The following is a 20,956-nucleotide window of genomic DNA, read 5'->3' as shown; positions in this document are numbered from 1 at the left end:
GATTAGACCATCCTCAGAGCATTATTGAAATATATCCGTGTAGACGAGCGAGTCTCCTTTGTAAAAAACCATATCTTTTTGTAAGTTTCTTATTTTTTGGTATAACATGGTCGTTTGCTTTGGCCAAAAAATAATTTAATACTTCAAAAGAGAATCCATTCTGTAAAGCAATGGATGGATTCCTGCTGCAGAGAAAATATATTGAGTTCTAAGAAAAACTTGAAGAATAAGAATGAAGGCAATTGCAACTTTCAAGTTCAAATTTGAATATATGGAAGCAGTATTTTCTCATACAAGTAGAAAGACATCCCCAAAAAATGAACAAAAATTACACTGGGGACTATCAAAGGAATTCACATCAGAAATTGTTAGGAAGCAGATTATCCTGAAACAGAATCAGGCAGTAATCAGAGATAATTTATTTTGCTATACATTTATCGGTCTATTCCTTCAATCTTGTCTTCAACTTCTGAGTACAATTGCTTGAGTTTCTCAATGTTCTCTTCAGAAGTCTCCCAGTATCCACGTCCATTAGCCTCCAAGAATGTCTGAAGCAACTTCCTGAAAGAATTCGGGTTTGTGTTCATGAGCCTGTTCAACATCTCCTCATCTTTGATGAAGGTTGTGTTTGCTTCTTCATACACCCAATTGTCAACTTGGCCTGAAGTTGCACTCCACCCCACTGTGTTAGTTAATCGTTTCTCAATCTCACGAACTCCCTCGTAGCCAGTGGATAGCATGCCTTCATACCACTTGGGGTTCAACAACTTTGTCCTTGCATCAAGTCTCACAGTCTCAGACAACGTACGTACCTGAATCATCACAGAGAGAGGCATTAGACATAAAGTAAAACGACTTCTGTCAACTTAATGAGTTACATCTTTCAAGTTATCTATCAAGTGATAACACTCACCTGCGCATTAGCAGTAGTGGTGTCAGCAATGTATGCACTAGGCTTCTTTCCGTCCTTCCTGAGGTTTTGCACAAGGTTGGTTGGATCTGAATCGAAGTAGTGACTAACATCTGTGAGCGAAATTTCGGATGAGTCGAGGTTCTGGAACGTGGCATCAGCCGTGCTAAGAGCCATCTCGAAAACTTGTCTCTTCTCCATCATGCCAGCACCAGGAGCATCAGAGTCGAATGCAAATGACTTTCGGCTCAAGTACATGTCTTGAAGTTGCTTCTCGTCGTTCCATGATGAGTTCTCAACAGCAAGGTTGATGTTGGAGGAGTAAGATCCTGAAGCATTTGAGAAGACCCTAGTAGCTGCTTCACGAACATCAACTCCGAGTGTTTTTGCCTGTTCTAGTGCATGTTTCCTGACAAAGTTCTGGTCTTCTGGCTCGTCAAGCTCAGCAACCATCTTGACTGCCCGGTCAAGGAGATTCATCTGTGTACAAAACAAAACAAAAAATAAGTAAATACAACAGCTTGACATTGCACTAATGCAACAACCCAGTGTAGAATCATTAGAAACGGAAGATAGACCAGTACCTGATTGATGAAGAGATCTCTGAATACCCCAGAGCAGTTGACAACAACATCAACTCTAGGCCTTCCAAGCTCTTCAAGACTAACTGGTTCCACCTTGTTAACCCGTCCAAGTCCGTCTGCAACTGGCCTTACACCAATCATCCACATAACCTGTGCCAATGACTCTCCATAAGTCTTGATGTTATCGGTTCCCCAAAGCACCAGAGCAACAGTCTCTGGGTACTTGCCGCCGTTGTCAGCCTTTTGCCTCTCCAACAATCTTTCAACCACTATTTTAGCACTCTGAAGTGCTGCTACTGTAGGAATAGCTTGTGGGTCCAAAGCATGGATGTTTTTCCCAGTGGGCAAAACTTTTGGGTTTCTGATTGGATCCCCTCCAGGACCTGGTTCAACATATTTCCCTTCTAGAGCCTGTTTCAAGCTTCCCACCTCGTTATTAGCCACAATTAGCTTCAAACACTCTCCCAAGAACCCGAATAGAACTCTGAGTTTTTCCCTGTCAGCTCTGTAGAATTGAGTGTTTGACAAATATTGGATCCATGGTTCATTAAGACCAAAACCAAGAAGCGAGGTCAGCTTATCAGAAGTGTCCACGACTTGACCCTTGTTATTAGTTGAACGGTCAACAAATGCTGATATTGCTCCACGTGATGCCTCAGTAATTTGACGAAGGAGCTCCACATCTTTTAAGATTCCCTTGTCATTTCCTCTGTAGATATCCTCGATGTTTCTTCCGACTGTGGCAGCCAATATAGATGGAAGGGCAGAAATATCATCTTCAGGACGGTCCAATGCAGCAATGTTGACAAGAGTAGCAACTGCCTCCATGGCGGTTGGAGGTTCACCGATGATGTGAAGTCCACATGGCAAAAGACGAGACTCAATCTCCATAATCTTTGAGTATACTTTGCCTACTACATTATCACGCTCTTTGGCATCGATTTCTTGTCCTTCTTCTGGAAGATCAACGTCCTTGTCAAGATTGCACTGTCTAGCTGTACTGATGATAGAGTTCACAATCTGTTGGCCACGGCCTGAGTCTTTCAGAGATTGGTACGAGGCAATGAGCTCGCTGAGCTGCTTGAGTCCCTTGTAAAGTCCAGCATTCTCAGCCGGGGGAGTCAAGTAGCTAATGGTATTAGCATAACTCCTTCGTTTGGCAATGGTTGCTTCGGATGGATTGTTTGCTGCATAGTAATAGACATTTGGAATGTTTCCAATGAGACTATCAGGGAAACAAGCGTCGCTCATTCCCACTTGTTTCCCGGGCATGAACTCAAGAGAACCATGAGTACCAAAGTGGAGAACTGCATCAGCTTTGAAAATTTTCTCCACAAAAGAATAGTATGCAGCAAAACCGTGGTGCGGGCTAGCTGATTTGGAGAAGAGAAGTCTCATTGGGTCACCTACACCATTTAGAATAGAGCTTTAAACATCCATTTGAAAAAGGCTTGAAGTCTTTAAAGCTGCAAACACTAAATAGGCGTTTGGACATGCAATTTGGAGCTCAAATTAGACGTTTTGATTTGAAATGTTTGTTTATAACATTTGAACAAACTTCAACTTCAAGTTGAATCGGGAAAGTTTTGATAGTTTTCACAAATTGTGCCGTTTTCATGTTTATGAGAAAACGTTTAACTTTTGAGATCCAAATTGCATGTCCAAACAAATTTCAACTTCAAATCAGCCTGATTTTAATCATGATTTGAAATCATGGCCAAACAGGACCTAAGAGAATTGAAATAGATTCTAACCTTCGTATCCAAATGTGGGCTGGACACCGATAAAGACATTTCCGTACTGTTTTCCATATACCAAGAGGTTTTCTCCATCAGAGTTCAGATTACCAGGTGCTTTTCCCCAGTTTTCTTCAAGAGCAGTTGCATAGGGAGTTAGCTTCATGTATTCTCGGACGTTCATCTTGTAAGCTACATTAAGATTTGGACTGCTGAACTGAGCTTCTTTATCATGAATTACTTCTTCAATCAGTTCTGCAGAAGTCTCGGGCAGCCCCTCGACGTTGTAGCCATCTTTCTTGAGATCTTTGAGCACAGAGTATATGGAGGCAAAGACATTCAAGTATGCAGCAGTTCCGACATTGCCTTTGTCTGGAGGAAAGCTGAAAACAGTGATTGCCAACTTCTTCTCAGCCTGCACAATGTTTAGTTACACATTGAGCATCAGTAGCAGAAAACAATTTGACAATTGTTATAATGCAACATAATTAGATTAATTAATCCACTAAACAATTCTTACTAAGCTGATCATAATATACATTTAGGGAGCTTTACTGAAAATGGAACCACAGGTTTCCAAGTTTCAATATTGTTGTCCCTTTGGTCTATGACTATCGTATGCAGAAATTGTCTAGGTTGCTCGGACTATTCAAGAATGCTTCCAGGTGCGTGTCGTATCCTCCATAAATAGTGCATTTTTGGAGGATCCCAACAAGGGTGCGACAACATTTTTGGAGAATTTGAGCAACACAAGAAACTGTAAAACTCTGAACCCTAAACAGGAAATGGGAAAGTTCTGGTTTCGTACGAATATTTCATCCTAATTTGCAACTTGTGATCATGATAAATACAACTAAACATTCATTTCAGAGTTCATGGCACTTGTTGAAGTCCTAATGAAAGTGGTCAAAGTTTAAATATAGATGAAGGGAACTCCTAAACTTGTCAACTTAGTATTTTCAAGTAACAGATAAGAGAGTTTTACTAATGGTCAAAAACTAATTCCAGTTACTCAAAGAAATTTGGTCCATGTTAATCAGTATTTGCAGGTAATTGACCATGTTAATTACACTTTCTCAGATCAAATCAATTGTCATAGGAATAAATAAGTTAGATAATATCATTGGTCTAAGTACTTTTGTGAAATATTTCTAATTAGCCAGAACATTACCTTAAAGCCACTAAATAAATCATATCTTTTAATCTAAACCAATATGAAAAGAACCAAATATTTCAGCACACATACCTTTGTTTTTCTCTTTAATTCTCCCCATTTGATTGCCCTGGTGCAGAGTTGCTCCACTCTTTTGTGAAGAGCATGTGATTTCCCTGCATATTTCAAGTAATGTAAGGCAAAAATCAGTAAAAGTTTAGAAATGTTGAGCAAAATCTAATCAAACTAAACATAGTATTTACATTTCATGTACAGTCAGACCTTTCTATAATAGTCGTCCTCTATAACAACATTTCATTATAACATCCACAATTTATGTGGAACGGATCTTTCATATTATGTTATATTATATGTTCTCTATCACAACATTTCACTATAGCAGCCAAATATACTGGAACAAACGAAGTTGTTATAGAGGGGTTTGACTGTACAATAAAAACTGACATCAAAATGACTAAGGGAAATAACAATGAAGCAAAAAACCACTTGCCTGTTCTTGGATCGCGGCCGGCGAATACGATTGGCTCCATGCCTCCATCCAGCTCAGGTAGAGCAACTTGTAGAGCCACCTGAATTGGGTGCAACCCCAAAGTGCTGTTCAACCATTCCTCTGTTGTTTGGAAAACCAAAGGCAATGCCACAATATAAGGCACATCAAGCTTCATCAAAGCCTCAATAGCCCTTGGATGGTCTTGCCTTGCTGGCCCTCCAACAAGAGCAAAACCAGTAAGTGATATTACTGAATTCACAAAAGGCTTTTTGGTAATAGGATCAATGAAATATCTCTCAACCGGACCCGAAAAATCTAACCCCCCGGCGAAAATTGGGATAACTTTAGCCCCTCTTGCTTCCAATTCCATGATCACAGCCACATAGTGACTCTCATCACCAGTAACAATATGACTCCTTTGCAAAACTAGCCCAATAACAGGAGCATTATTACTCTTAAGTTTCTCATTAGCATCCCTCCTTGTTGCATACCAATTCAAATACTCCTTCACATCATCATACATACAAGGAGCTAAAGGATGCCAAATTCCACTATCCAAGTACAAAACAGGGTCCGAATACTCGATTTTCGCTCCTTTTAAAGCAGGAACATAAGAACCAGATATCATTTTCAAGAAATTCACCAAGTTATCAGGTGAACCTCCAAGCCAAAACTGCAAACTCAATATGTACAACCTAGCATCTTGAGCTTTATCACTTGGCAAGTACTTCAAAACCTTAGGTAAAGTCCTAACAAGCTTCAACATTTGATCAGAAAAACCAGCATTAGATGATTTCTTCTTCTTGAAAAGTTGAAAAAATGGACTTTTAGATTGTCCCAATTGAGACATACTAAAAGATCCTAACTTATTCAACCTCATAACTTCAGGCATAGATGGAAACACCAAAACTGCATCAAGCCTATCCCTTTCTTTTTCAACAGCAGACTTAACTTTCAAAGCTAATTCTTCCACAAAGATCAATGACCCAATAAATACATTTGCATCCTCAAGATCTTTACAAAAAGTTTTATAAGTTTCAACATCTCTAAGTTCCTCAACTAAGTACCCCACAACCTCAAAAGAAGCAAAGTTTCCATTTTTGTTTAGTGTTTGAACAGCAGCAGTAAGAGCTGATTGATACTGAGCTTCTAACACAACATAAACAATCTTAACAGTAGCAAGATTTTCAAGATTTTCAGGTTTAATTCTCCTTACTTCTTGAGTTGTTTGTGTAAACAAACCATTACCAATAGCATTACATTGGAACTTTTTTGGTGATTTTAAGAATGTGGGGTTGTTTTTTTTGGGAAGAAATGAGTGAAGAAAGTAATGTTTTTGTGATATAGATGAAAGATGTTCTACTTTTGAGTTTGGTAATGTAAATGGTGAAGAAACCAAAGAAGCCATAGTTCAAAAACTACAAAAAGTTTCAAACTTTAACTCTTTGGTTTCTTGATTATACACAAAATATACACAAAAACAATATAAAAACACAAAACCAAGAAGAAGAGAAAAAACAAAATCTTGGGTGTTGAAGTTATAAAGATTGAATTTTTAAGTGAAAAATTCTTGCTTTTCTTGAGCTTATGGAAGTGAAGGAGGATGATAGTGGCTGTTATGGAAGTTGGAAATGTTTTGAGTGTAAAATATAGATGTTTTCTGAATTCTTTTTAGTGGTGAAATAATGGGACACGTGGCAAGAAGGTTGTGTGTTAGCAAGAAAATGAGTTGTTTGTACTTTTTTTTGTTGTATTTTCTATCTTGCTTGGGGTCATCTATGATGATGATTCTTGTGTTCCTATTGGTCAGTTTAGATTTCATAATATAAAGGTATGGGTAAAGAGAGCAGTGAGTGTGGAGTTTGGATAGGCAAGATTTTTTATTTTTTTATTTTTAATTTTGTTGTGAGTTCATTTAGTGCCTGTTTTTTGTTGCAAAGATTCTGATTTTTTTGAGTTTGTGACTCTCAGTGAAAAGGAACTGATATTTTATGTGTGTTGCTTAATGGGTCCAGGTATCTTACTTTTCTGCCAGGTAAACTACCAAACAAGTTTAAAAAAAAAAAAAAAAAGGAAAGCTAAATGGAGTTGGAACTTGTATGAAAATTAAAAGTTTTAAATTGCATTTGTACAATTTCCCATTTGGAATTATGTATTGAGACAAGTATTCCACTGGTTCACATTTTTTTCCTCCTTTTTGAGAGCAGGGTGGAAGTAGTTTTTATTTTTTATTTTTTATTATAAGTTCAAGTTATTATAAAGTGATTAGGAGGAAATTTTTAATAGGCATTATTTGACAACTTTGTAAGATTGATGTTGTAAAATATATTAATACGATTGGGTCACTTTCTTATAAGATAATTATAGATAAATCTTAAATCTCTATAATAAACATTAATTGACAACCTGTTAAAATGCTACTAATTATTAACATGTTAAAATACAATAATAATATAACATGATCTTTATAATATCAGCATATAAAACATAAATCCCTGGTAAAAGTAGTAACTATCCAATATGATTAAGTATACTTATAGCGTCACAGATCATTTACACTCATATATAACTCAAATTCTTGTACATAGAAATTTTTAGATGACTTATACTCTTTAATATCTAGAAAATGACATGTTTTTCTCCCATCACAGTACAATCAATAAGATTAATTAAAGTGCAATAGATTCTGCAGTAGTGCAATAAATAGGTACTATAAACTTAGAAAGCATTTTTTTAAATGAATAGTTACTTGTCTTCATACTTTACTAAGGGCCTGTTTGGAAAGCCACCTGGTAATTGAAATTGGTGTAATTACTAGGGTAGTAATTACACAGCCTAGTAATTACACAGTAGTGTAATTACAACGACCTGTTTGTTTGTCATAACGTAATTACAGTGTAATTACAAGTGTGCTGTTTGGTTGCACAAGTGTAATTACACAGTCAGTTTAATTTAAAAATAAAATTTAATTATAAAAAATTTAAAATTAATATTTAAAAAATATTGCCTTTATAAATAATATTAAATTAGTTATTTAATAACACATTGTTTCTTGAAAATATATTAATTAATAATCATATATTTGTAACTAATATTGTAACAAAAATAATTGATATATATTTTTCAAATTAATATTTAATTATAAAACTTAAAAGAAGACTTTTTTTGTGAGAACGTCATGGATTGGATGTTTGACAAAAAAATAATATTAATAAATATAATGTCATAACATCATTCAGATGTTTGACACAAAAAATCCATCAAATGTAAGTGAAAAATAAACAACATGCAATGTGAAAGCAAATAACTTAAAATTGAAAATATAACCTAAATTCAAAATCCAAAAGAAAAAGTTCAACATAATACTCTTATGTCAAATTCCAACATTACATAAGTAAGTTCCAATGTAGCTTAAGTAAATAATTCAAAAGAAAGGAAAAATATAAGTCTATAACCCCATTCACAATGAAATTATACTTTAATAACGTCACCTGTTATATGTCAAGTTTGTTAATAACTCATTCTTTCCAATATTAAGAGGTGTAGTTTCAAATATTAGAATAATAACACGGTTATGCTAAATGAATAAAATAAAATAAAAAATACGAGCAATTACATGGAATCACAAGAAGTAAAGGTTGGAAATGAAAAGAAAGAAAATGAAAAATAAATAATATAAAAAGAAAAATACATTTTAAAAAATAAAAATAATAAAAAAGTAAAAATAAAAAAGAAATTAAAATAATAGAAATAAAAAAATATTTAAAATCAAAAAAATTAAAATAATAGAAATAAAATAAATTAAAAATAAAAATGAATTAAAGTAAAAAAATAAACAGACTAAAAAGTAACCCTGTAATTACAGGGTGTAATTACACCCAATTCTCAGCCCCCCTTGAGAATTGGAGAGTGTAATTACACCCTGTCAATTACACCCAATTCCCACCTAACTGTGTAATTACCTGGTCAAACAAACAGGCCAAACTGTGTAATTACACCCAATTACACCCAATTCCAATTACCTGGGTGGCTTTCCAAACAGGCCCTAAGAATACAATTAATAAAAAAATAGTCTCCATAATTACATAAAATAAATTATTAGTTCAAGTGCCCAACACATGATGAAAAAGAAACAAAATACAGCATTGATAGATGGGAGGTTCATTGAGTGATAGTGGCACTTAGGTGCAATAGAGACCTTTGAATCAATTATTACCGCTTATCTCACAATGAATTTCCCACAATTCATAGGAGCCATTAGTTTGGCCCATAGTTTTTTTGGGCTGTATTTATATCTGCTTTTAGCCTCGATTAATTCCGGTTTGCGCTGAAAAGTTTCACTTTAAGAAGTAAACCACTTCCTAATAATATCGACTCCATTCTCAAGCTCGAATCCGAGATGTCAGAATAAAGATGGATGAATACTTACCACCTTACCACAAGATCTAGTGCTAATAATTTGGCTACAAAATTCAAGAAAATTAACCACTTATGGCCGGTGGAAACAATAGTACTGATTATGAACTCCACTAGCTAAGAAATTGTGGAAACATTGAAGACCGGCGTTCAATCGTAGAGATAAAAATTCCTAGATGATTTCTTCTCATTGATAGAGTTACACAATACCCTGTACTACTTGGAGATATCAAGTATCCAGTGGAATAATCGAGATGCTGGCCCAACACTACCGTTATAAAACTCTAAAAAAAAAAAAATATATATATATATATATATATATATAGCTAAGAAACTGCTACTTTTTGTTTTGATGAAATGAGAGTACCTCAGAAACTGCTAATTTTCTTTTGATGAAGAGTATTTTGAAGAAATCACCGTACTGTATAATGTGCCCTCCTTCAACCATGTTCACCAACACAAGAAAATGTCTGTACAACTTCTACAAAATAAAATCACTCCAAAAAACTTGACAAAACAAGAATTCTTCCACACCACCCCTCTATTTGCAACACTCTCACAAATCACTTTCTTTTTTACTTGTAAAAATCCAAGACCATGATTTCAACTTTCAGCTAGTACATTTTTCAACTCTCATCAGGAAATCAAAGAGAAAAATCCCAACAAATCATTTTCACCAACTATGACGCCAAGCTTTTCGGAGAAAACAACATTGATGGTATCTGCTTCCACATTTTTCACTACATCGTCTGGAGAGACTGTAATGTACTCGTTCAGGTTGTGTACGGCTCCATCTGTACAAGCAAAAGGCAGAATGAAATAGTAATTATAACTCAAACAAACAAGAGGTCACCTGTTTTCTCACTAAATGCACCAGATGACCCTATATAGGTACCTATCAGAAATCTTTAGGTAATGTAAGCGTGTTCTTCCCTGTGTTAATGATGAATCCGAAGCTCACATGATACTGGCCCTTGTATGTTCTATTCCATAAGTTAACTATGAAAAGTGATACTATTTAAGATGGGATTAAATATAAATTACAATAATACACGTCTTTCCCATCCAATTTAACATCTCATTAACTTGGTTTGTCCGGTCGATTTTTGCCGTGTTTTTTTGTAGTCACCGCTAGTTTTTAAGCCCATTCTATTAGTTGGACCAAAGGTGCTCCACTTTAGCAAACTTAAGGCACTAAAGATGCTCAACGTTATATTTGAAGGATCAAAATAGACCTACTCCAATAGATAAGGGACAATTTTGGCCAAAAACTTGTAAATCTACCATGGTTGTGGTTGACTTTTTATACCTTACTGAGACAAAACATGCAGGCTATAAAACTATAATAAGTCCCTACTTAAGAACAACAATAATTAATGTCCTTCCATGCACTAAACTGAAGTTACCTGCTTGCAACATGTACCAAGTACCAATAAGTGCAAAAAAGGCATAATTTTGCGAACTTTTATTTCCGGCATTTACCTTCAGCAACAATAGCTTCATGCGATGGCGGTTCAGCAATCCAGTTTCCAGCAGAATCCTTCATATGTCTTCTATCTGACGCAAAGTGTCGGAGAAATATAGGGCCATGCACAACTCGAAAAAACCTGAAATGGCCAAAAGTTGGTTCTTCATGAGATTGAAGTTAGTGTATCACTCCATTCACGATGTCGGCACCTTTGCTTAGCACCAGAAGAAAAACATACTCTAGTTTCTTCTTCAGAGGAAGGTCAGTGAAAAAACATTTCTTTAATGAGACCACCACCTATAGGGTGGACTAGTAAAATTAATTTTTTAAAATAAACACAAAATGCACCCAAGGGTGTGGCCTAGTGGTTAATCAAGTGGATTAAGAACCATGAGGTCTCAGGTTCAAATTGCACCGGAGACAAAAACAATAGGTGATCTCTTCCCATCTATCCTAGCTTTAGTGGACATATCACCCCGTAACTGTTGCTGGTGAGAGGTGACACGTATCCCGTGTAATTAGTCGAGGTGCGTGCAAATTGGCCCAGACACCATGGTTATAAAAAATAAAAGATAAAAGAAGGATAAACAGAAAATGAGATTCACTTAGTAGAGCGTATATTTTCAACATGCAGCGTGACGAAAAGTTAGAAACATTTTAAGGTTGGGTTGACTTCATGTTGGAATGGAGAAAAGCACCAAATAGAAAGGCGATAGAACCACTTTTGCATCACTAGTTTAAGAATCTTAATTTGAGCTAATATGAAATATCTGTCCCCTACAAAAGAGAATGAAATGACATTCCTTCTTCCTCTGTTAAGAACAGTTATTACCTTTTGAATTCTGAAAATATCTGAATTGATGGACGAATGCTTTCAGAGACATAGGTGCCAAGAGGTGATGGAAACGGAAGGCTTGAATCTAAATCCCACACTAAGGATAAAGAGTTTTCATTACTCTTTTTCTGCAGGCATTGCAAACAGATTTTCTTAAGGACATGAAATCCCAAATAGCTATACCGGAGAAAAATAAAATCCATATGTTTAACCCTTTCAGTTTATACTAGAATAAAGTACATTAATCTAACCTGTACACAGATGACGTGATAGTCCCACAGAATAACTCCCTCGGCTCGCTGACTAGCCTTCTGATGCCACAGAGGAATCTGAATGCATATCATTAAATTACTTAATATCCCCAAAAACAGCCTGCTAGGTACAACTTAACTGTCATTTATTCCATGTCTCTCCTTTATAGAACAACTAAGTCGGACCGCAACAATATACTAGACAACAAACTCATAGACTCATAGGATGATATGGAGGACAACATTTTCCAGAAAATATTTTATAATTTTCCATAACGGTTGGCTAAAAATTTTGGAAAACATTTTCTCTAGAAAAATAAGTTGTTAAAAAATGAGGAAAATGACTTCCCTGATGGAAGTAGAGAAAACAAGTTCCAGTGGCACTCCACATTGATTGGCTCCTCCGCACCCACCAACACACGCCACCCCATAGCCCCCATCCCCACTACACCCACACCCCCTACGGGGCCTCATCCCCTATAGTGTCTGTCTAAGACGATATACAAATTCCTTTGTAGACAATATTTTCTACTTACCAACCACAAGAAGATAAGTAAGAAAATCACTTATTTCCAAGAAAACATTTTCATTCATACCAAACACACCCAATAGTATTGTGTTGATTTGGTTTTGAAGAAAGTTTTAGTCATATTTATCTTTAACTCATTTGAATGACCAGGAATATTGTGAGATCCATTTATACATGAAATCTCCTTCATCCATTTATTTTATTGAAAATTATGGACATTTCTCCCTCTGTCTCAATTTATGTGAAGGTGTTTGACTGCGCACAGGTTTAAGAATGAAACGAAGACTTTTGAAACTTGTGGTACAAAATAAGTTATAAAAGGTTTGCAGTCAACATCGTTTTGTTACCCAATAAAAAATTTCCTAGTTCCACGGAATAAATTACCATTACTATTAGCAAAACAGATCTTATACGACTAACATTTTCACTGAGATGAAGTATCAATGAAGCGCATGAATTTCTTAAGACAGTAATGAGTAACCAAAGGAAGAGTAAAGAGTAGTTGCCTGCTTCTTCTCATTGGAAATGAATATAATAAACAGATCAGAACCATCAGCATTTGCCAGCCCATCATCACATAGCTTTTTGCATAGCAGGTAGATGTTTTCCTCACTGTAGTAAAACATAAACACAAAAAGCAGGCAAAAAAATACTTCTTGTTAGTGCTAGATAATCTTAACTAATCAATCAACTATGCCTCAATTCCAAATTAGCTTCCGGTCAATTTTATGAACCCTCTATATCCTTGGTCAGTAAGCTTAATGTGAGTGCAAATAAGAAATGGACATGTCAAATCTGAGAAGAAAAATACTTAGGTTGAATAAATCTAAATAAAGAGATTCTAAGGAATCTCAAAAGTTCCCTTCTTGTTATGAACGTATATTTTTTAGGAAGAGAGAAGAATTTCTTAATAAAGCACTTCCTTTTTTTTCTTATCGAGACACAAGGTAAATTAATTCAGCCAACTCAAAGTGTACAAAAGTCCATACTCAAGCAAACTAAGGCTAAATCCTTTAGATTAATTCACATTACCAAGAAAATTTCAGCTCTTTCTTTATTCAACTACAAATTCCACAAACCACTTCTGTATAACAATGGTGTCCGTACCAGCTTTCATGCACCTAAATCCCTATATAATTTTGTACCACATAATAAAAGGGTAAAAAGAAAAGGGGAGGTTCTTAAACTGGTCAGCTGTAGAATTCACATAAATTAGATATTTAAGCGAAAAGGGTATCATCAATTATACATCAGATTTCATAAACAAACATCAATCATCAACTATATATGTATTTCAAGAATGTTTAGATACACATACACATACCCCCCACCCCCACCCCCCACCCCCCCAAAAAAAAAAAGAAAGAAAAAAAGAGAGTACCAATTCACTTAATTTGGTCTTCAAATGAAAAGGGTATTGTCAATTATGCATCAGATTTCATAAACAAACAGTAATAACTACCTATGTATGTATTTCAAGAATGCATATATATATATATATATATATATATATATATATATATATATATATATTTATATAACACCCCCACCCCAACAACCAAAAACAATGGAAGGGCATAGTCATTTATGTATCAGATTTCATAAACAAACAAGCAATCATCAGCTATATCTGTATTTCAAGAATGCCTACACACACATACCCCCCCCCCCCCCCCCACCCCAACCAACACCCAAAAAAAGAAGAAACACACAGAGAATACTCACTTAATTAGGTCTTCAAACGAAAAGGGTATCCTCAAATATGCATTAGATTTCATAAACAAACAGTAATCACCTAATTAGGTCTGTATTTCAAGAATGCATATACACACATAACCCCCACCCCCAAACAAAAACAAAAAAAACAGAAAGTGAGAGAATGTGTATGTACCAATAATAAGGGGTATGATGAAAGTTTGGAACTTGCAAAGGAGCTGTAGATGATGATGATTTCACTTCCAAATTTGAACTTGTCATTTCTCTTTAAGTTTATTTGCAGTTCTTGATTACTGCCTTTTAGTATTAGTAAAAGAGAGGTCATTAGAGAAATCTTATAACTACCTTACGACGTCGTGCCATCCACTTCTTTATTTTTATTTTTTTCCAAAAAGGTCCATATTAACCCCTTGTACTATACAACATTGCTCAATTTTTGCCATTCGTTATACTTTTGGTTTATTCATACTCTTATAGTTAGTAGATTTAGGGGTGGGCATAAATATCGAAAATCGAAAAATCGAACCGAACCGAATGAATTCGGTTTTTCGATTTTCGGTGTTTCGGTTCGGTTCCGGTTTTTTTAAATAGAAAATTCGGTGTTCGGTTCGGTGTTCGGTTTCGAATTTCCGGTTTTTTAATTTTTCGGTTTTATCGAAAATTTAATATATTATTTTTTTATACCAATATATAATATATATCAATATCATAATTAATTTAGTCCAGATTTCCCTACTACCCTATGTATGTTAGTGTATCAGTTGTTCTGAGCTAGCAATAACTTTGTCATTATTGAAAACTATAATGAACGAATCTTATAGCTTCGATCTGTTATTCCTTCTTTTTGCATCATGATGGTAATGAAAGACAGAAAGAGGAGGGGCTGCTATTGTTGCTTGGAGTAATACACCACTCATTGATTGAAGGACAAAGACATCAATGACATTTGCGTCATGCTTATGCTATATAGGTAATGTGTTTCTGTTGAGAAATTGGGGTGGCAGACTGGCAGAGGTTCAGCTTAATGCTTATGTGTTCATTGCTTTGAAAAACTGTTGTGGAAAACATGGAGCTATCAGCATAAGTTAAAAAGGTCGTGGACATGTCATTTTCTCTGCTAATAGCTGGCTGCAGTTGCGGGCAGCTGCTGCTGCTGGTGGCTGCTGCGGCTGTGGCTGCTGGCTGCTGCTGCTGCTGCGGCTGCGGCTGTTGATACTTGATCATGAATCATTTAGTAACGGGTGACTATTGCATAACCAATGCCAAAAAACCGAATTAGAAAATCGAAACCGAACCGAACCGAACTTCAAAACACCGTACCGAACCGAACTAATTCGGTGCGGTGTTCGGTTTCCACTTTAAAAAAACCGAAACCGAAACACCGAACCGAACTTTGAAAAAACCGAACCGAACAACCGAACGCCCACCTCTAAGTAGATTGTCTCATGTTGGCTTTATCATTTACGATGCTCTTACCTGAAATGGGTAGACTCCTCATTTTTAAATTCTTCGAGAGAATTTTTTTACTATGGTTAAAAGTACTCTCATGTTGGAGATTCGTTAGGGGTTGAGAGAAAAAAAATCTCATTTTTTTTTTGGAAGATATGATCAATATTAGATTAAGCGGTCGTTTGGTTGGAGGATTAAGTGACTCTTGTATAAAATTTAGGATGAAATATGTTATGTGTTTGATTGATGATATTACGTAAAATTTAAATCTGTTATGTGTTTGGTTGATGATATTACGTAAAATCGAAATAATGTTTTTACCGCAATCATAAAATTATCTATTCTGTATAAATTGTGGGACAGATAATCCCCAAAATAACCTGATTTTGAACACCAAACGACCTCTAAAAGTTTAATGAAGAGTAAAGTTACTAAATTTCAAACAATATAAGAGCAAATTTGACAACCCTTTTCCCTTCTTTTTTTCTTCCCCGCAATTCAAGTTCAAAAGGAAGTTTAATGAAGGGCAAAGCACAGATATGCATTATTATATAATATAATACAACACAATGCAGAATATAGCACTTTAGCATACTTGGTACTTTGTACATAGTGGGCTTGAGCAGCCACTATATGTTGTGAGAAGTCATTTTAGTTGTACTAGTTGGCATATTAATTGTGTACGCCGGCAAAACGATTTCCTAGTTTGCGAGTAGTTGATTCATTAATATCAGTTGCCACATTTTGTATGGCGCCAAAATGATTCTCTAGTTTGCGAGTAGTTGATTCATTTGTACCAGTTGGCACATTGTGTATGCCGGCAAAATGGTTCCCTAATATGCGAGTAGTTGATTCATTTGTATCAGTTGGCACATTGTGTACGCCGGCAAAACGATTCCCTAGTATGCGAGTTGATTCATTTGTATTAGTTGACACATTGTATATGCCGCCAAAACGATTCCCTAGTCTGCGAATAGCTGATTCATTTTTATCAATTGGCACATTGTATACTGTGTCAAAACGATTCCCTATTTTGCGAGTAGTTGATTTATTTGTATCAATTGACAGGCTTGTAATGGCGGCCATTCGAATTAGTCTGCGAGTAGTTGATTCATTTGTATCAGTTGGCACATTATAGACGGAGCCAAAACGATTCCCTAGACTATGAGTAGTTGATTCATTTGTCTCAGCTAATAAGCTTGCAACGGCACCATAACGATTCCCTGGTTTGTGAGTAGTTGATTTATTTGTATCAATTGACAAGCTTGTAATGGCACCCATTTGACTTAGTGTGCGAGTAGTTGATTCATTTGTATCAGTTGGCACATTGTAGACGGAGCCAAAACGATTCCCTAGACTATGAGTAGTTGATTCATTTGTCTCAGCTGACAAGTTGTTGATTCATTTGTCTCAGCTGACAAGCTTGTAACGGCACCATAACGATTCCCTAGTTTGCGAGTAGTTGATTTATTTGTATCAATTGACAAGCTTGTAATACCGCCAATTCGACTTAGTGTGCGAGTAGTTGATGCTTTTGTAACAGTCGACAAGCTTGTAACGGCGCCATAACAATTCCCTAGTTTGCAAGGAGTTCTTGCATTTGCTTGAGTTGGGGAGTTAGAATTAACAGGGGAATAACGTTGCACTGATTCACCAGAAGTTGCTTCATTTGTATTTGGAAAGGTTGTGATTGTGTTATGACGTGCCCTTAATTTGCGAGGAGTTACTGCATTTGTGTGAGTTGGCGAGCTTAAAAGCGTAAATATGCTAACAAGTGCAACGACAGAAAGTAGGACGATTTTAGCCATTGCTTAATTCAAGCTTGATGAACAATTGAGAAATGACTAAATCTTGATATGGCAATGCCTTATAAAGGTGTTATATAGGGAAAGTGTAATTTAATAAAAGATTATCCCCAATATAATCACTCTATGTAAATAATTTGAAAGTGACAAATTCTCTCAAATATGTATAATGAATTAGATGCCCATTTCGGCAAATTAAGGTTTGGTGCTTTTTATATACAATTAATTTCTGATCCTTGATTAAATTTATGACTACATTTCATCATCTAAGTTTATATATATCTTTTGTCATTGTTTTTCGACCATCTTGATAGATTTATTTTGTTTGCTTGTGAGCAGTAATTGGAATTTATTGTTCTATGCAATATTCCTTTTTCAGATGCAGTTTTATACTTTAATAAAAACGAATATAGCAATTGTTACTAAACGATAAAGTTGACATTGAATGTAGAAATTGACGAATTAATATAGCTATTTGCGATCAGAGGCGGATATAAAATTTGAACTTTATGGTTCGGATATGGAATTCTATCATAGCTCGTCTAATTTACTGGATTCAAAATCTATTAATTATACTTGCTTAGCATATTTTTTAATACACATACAAAATCTACGCCAAAAATTTTGAATTCAAATAAAGCCGTAACCCCCTCACTAGATCTGCCCCGGACTACAATATGGTTTTCCAGATCACGTGCTATGGTTTTATAAGTGTAACAATTTTCAAATGGAAGTATAAGAAAAAAAAGTTTGATTCACACAAGTAAAAAAGAGAGGTAATATTATGAGCCTAGACTTTTGGTATAAATTTGAATGTAATGACAACAACTACTATTGCTCGTCAATCATACTATCATAGCTAAGGTAATTGGGGTCACTCAACTCTCCACTCCCCAATTCGCTCTATTCGAGACCATTTCATTCCAATTTTAATTAATTTAAGTTTTTTGACACCATAGCTTTTTCTATATTTTCTATTGACATGCAAATCTTTTAACTCTATTTAAGAGACTTCTAGCAAACAATTAATGAGTAATGTAAGTTTATCAACATAACTAAGCCTCAATACCAAGTCCTTAATTGATATCGCCTGTATATATGGATTTTTTTTATTGTGTTCTATTCTTTGTTAAAGTTTCATGGACTTCAATAATGGTAGTTTGGTAGAGTCGGGATTTTCAATAAGCGGATTCAAAATATAAAGAAGCGAACACACGAAAAATTCAAGGAAATTCAACATCTACTATATATACGTAAAAATAATTTTTAACATCGTATACAGTTAAACCCCCTTCACCCCGTGGTTCCGCCCCTAGATTCCAAGAGCCTGTAGGTCTGCAGAGCCCACTAACTTTCTATTCAAACTTTATGTATATATTCACTACAAAAAAAAAATGTAAATTAGCGGTGGTTTTTTTTTGCTGCGGTTCTAACAAGCTACTCCCTCCGTCTCAATTTATGTGTCATCTTTCGGATTTCGAGAGTCAAATGAGTTTTTTTTTTACCCCAACTTTCTCATATTCTATGTCCAAGTTCATTGTCAAAATTAAGAAATTTGACGCTCGAAATCTGAACTGTGCCACATAAACTAGGACAGAGGGAGTAAAATATAATATCGTGGCGGTTCCTTCGGCAGTTGAACTAGTTGCCACTAATGAAATAAATTTAGCGGTGGGGTTGGAGTGGTTTTGTGACTGAATTTAGCGGCAGTACTAATATATACGTAGAGATGGAAAGTAATAGTAGTAAAGATGAAAAAGAAAAGCAATCTACTGGAATCAAAATATAGTAATAGTAGAATGGAAGATGATAGCAAAAACACACAGTATATTATTAGATAGTATTAGATAACATACAACAATTACTTCAAACTGTACTGGTTGGGGGAAATTAAGTGATTCCCTAGTCTTCGAGTAGTGTTTCAATTGTATCAGTTGATAATTGAATAACTGTGTCCCGGTTGATCTGGTTCGCGAGGAAATGCAAAATTCGTTTGAGTTGGCGACCTTGAAATGGGGAAAGAATGGTACCCTGATTCACGAGAACTAATTGCTTCGTTTGTATTTGGTGAGCTTGTAACTATGATTGGGTTATGGCGTGTCCTGATTTTGCGAGCAATTGCTTCATTTGTGAATATAACTAGGTCCTGAGGACCAGTTATTGCATTTGCGTGAGCTGACGAGCTTGAAATGGAAGAATACTGGTATTCTAATCCACCATTAGTTTCTTCGTTTGTATTTGACAAACTTGTAACTGCCTTATGTTGAGCCCTTAGTATCCTAGGAGTTCTTGTATGTGCATGAGCTGGCGAGCTTGAAATAGACGAATATTGGTGTTTTGATCCACCATAAGTTGCTTCATTTGTATTTCGTAAGCTTGTAACTGCGTTATGGCGAGCCCCTAGTATGTGAGGAGTGACTGCATTTGTATGAGAAGGTGGCCCTACTTTGCGAGAAGTTGTTGTATGTGTGTGAGCGGACGAGCTTGAAATGGGAGAATACAGGTGTCTTGATTCACCTGAAGTTGCACAATTTGTATTTGGCAAGCTTGCAATTCCAAATTGGCCTCCCCCTAGTTTGCAAGGAGTTATTGTATGTGTGTGAGCTGACGAGCTTGAAGTAGGAGAAGACTGGCGTCTTGATCCACCATAAGTTGCTAATTCATTTGCTTTTGGCAAGCTTGTAATTCCGAATTGGCGTGCCCCTAGTTTGCGAGGAGTCACTGCATTTGACTGATCTGTCGACCTTGAACCACTGAAATGTCCTTCATTTTTTATTCGCAAGCTTGTAACCGCATTATAACGTGCCGCTAGTTTGCGGGGAATTGCTTCATTCATACCAGCTGCTACGGTTGATGCATATATCATGATGAGAAGTGCAACTACATGAAATAGGGCGATTTTAGCCATAGCTTAAATTGAATTTGATGTATATTTGAGAAATGACCAAATCTTGATATGACAATGCCTCATAGATGTGTTATTTATTTAGGGAAATCTTAGTAATAGCCTCCATATCAATCAATAGAAAATTCATAAAACTTTACGCCGCTTAATTTAACAAAAGGTTATCACTATTTTTGCGTCTCTTCTTTGAAAATAATTTGAAAGTGACCTGCACAATATATAGTATTAAGGTAGTTTTTTCAAATGTGTAGAGTTTATAGATGCCCTTTCGGCAAATTAAGCACTCGTACTTTCTATATACAGTCATATTTCATTAGCTAAGTCCATATTTTCCTTGTTGTTTTGAACATTTTGATAGATTTGTTCTGTTTGCTTGTGAGCAGTTGCAATATACTTTATACTAACAAAAAAAAACGAATATGGCAATAGTTACTAATCGATAAAGTTGACATCGAAAGTAGAAATTGACCGATATATTAATTTATCCGGTACCAATATAACTATATACTTTGACGTTCATATAATATGAAGTAATAAAGAAAGGTAATATTATGAGCCTAGATTCCCTTTTTTTTTTTTTTTTTTTTATTTTATAAAATTTGAATACAGCGATAAGAAGGACCAAATGTAAACTTACAAACATGACTAAGCATTAATGCACTTATTTGGTATATCGCCTATATGTATT

General features: G+C 35.5%; 2 protein-coding genes across 3 annotated transcripts; both read right to left on the bottom strand.

Moving 5' to 3' along the window:
* Positions 1–242: 242 nt before the first annotated feature.
* On the bottom strand, positions 243–6,523 carry LOC132614032 (magnesium-chelatase subunit ChlH, chloroplastic). The gene is made up of 6 exons (XM_060328376.1): positions 4,895–6,523; positions 4,477–4,559; positions 3,249–3,645; positions 1,495–2,900; positions 914–1,390; positions 243–812 (listed from the first exon to the last, which is right to left on the bottom strand). The coding sequence occupies exons 1-6, from the start codon at positions 6,300–6,302 to the stop codon at positions 435–437; spliced, it is 4,149 nt and encodes a 1,382-aa protein (XP_060184359.1). The 5' UTR covers positions 6,303–6,523; the 3' UTR covers positions 243–434.
* A 3,158-nt stretch (positions 6,524–9,681) lies between these two features.
* Positions 9,682–14,444, bottom strand: LOC132615645 (protein N-terminal glutamine amidohydrolase). Of its 2 annotated transcripts, none has more exons than XM_060330262.1 (6): positions 14,285–14,444; positions 12,900–13,005; positions 11,865–11,942; positions 11,611–11,741; positions 10,793–10,917; positions 9,682–10,104 (listed from the first exon to the last, which is right to left on the bottom strand). In XM_060330262.1, exons 1-6 carry the CDS (start codon positions 14,368–14,370, stop codon positions 9,947–9,949), a joined length of 684 nt encoding a protein of 227 aa, XP_060186245.1. In that variant the 5' UTR covers positions 14,371–14,444; the 3' UTR covers positions 9,682–9,946. The 2 variants fall into 2 exon arrangements, with proteins under 2 accessions (XP_060186245.1, XP_060186246.1); XM_060330263.1 differs by lacking the exon at positions 14,285–14,444 and adding an exon at positions 14,119–14,225.
* Positions 14,445–20,956: the final 6,512 nt, after the last annotated feature.

The sequence above is a fragment of the Lycium barbarum genome, chromosome 10 (assembly GCF_019175385.1).
Source record: "Lycium barbarum isolate Lr01 chromosome 10, ASM1917538v2, whole genome shotgun sequence".
Taxonomy (NCBI): domain Eukaryota; kingdom Viridiplantae; phylum Streptophyta; class Magnoliopsida; order Solanales; family Solanaceae; genus Lycium; species Lycium barbarum.
This window is presented reverse-complemented; position numbering and strand designations above follow the sequence as displayed.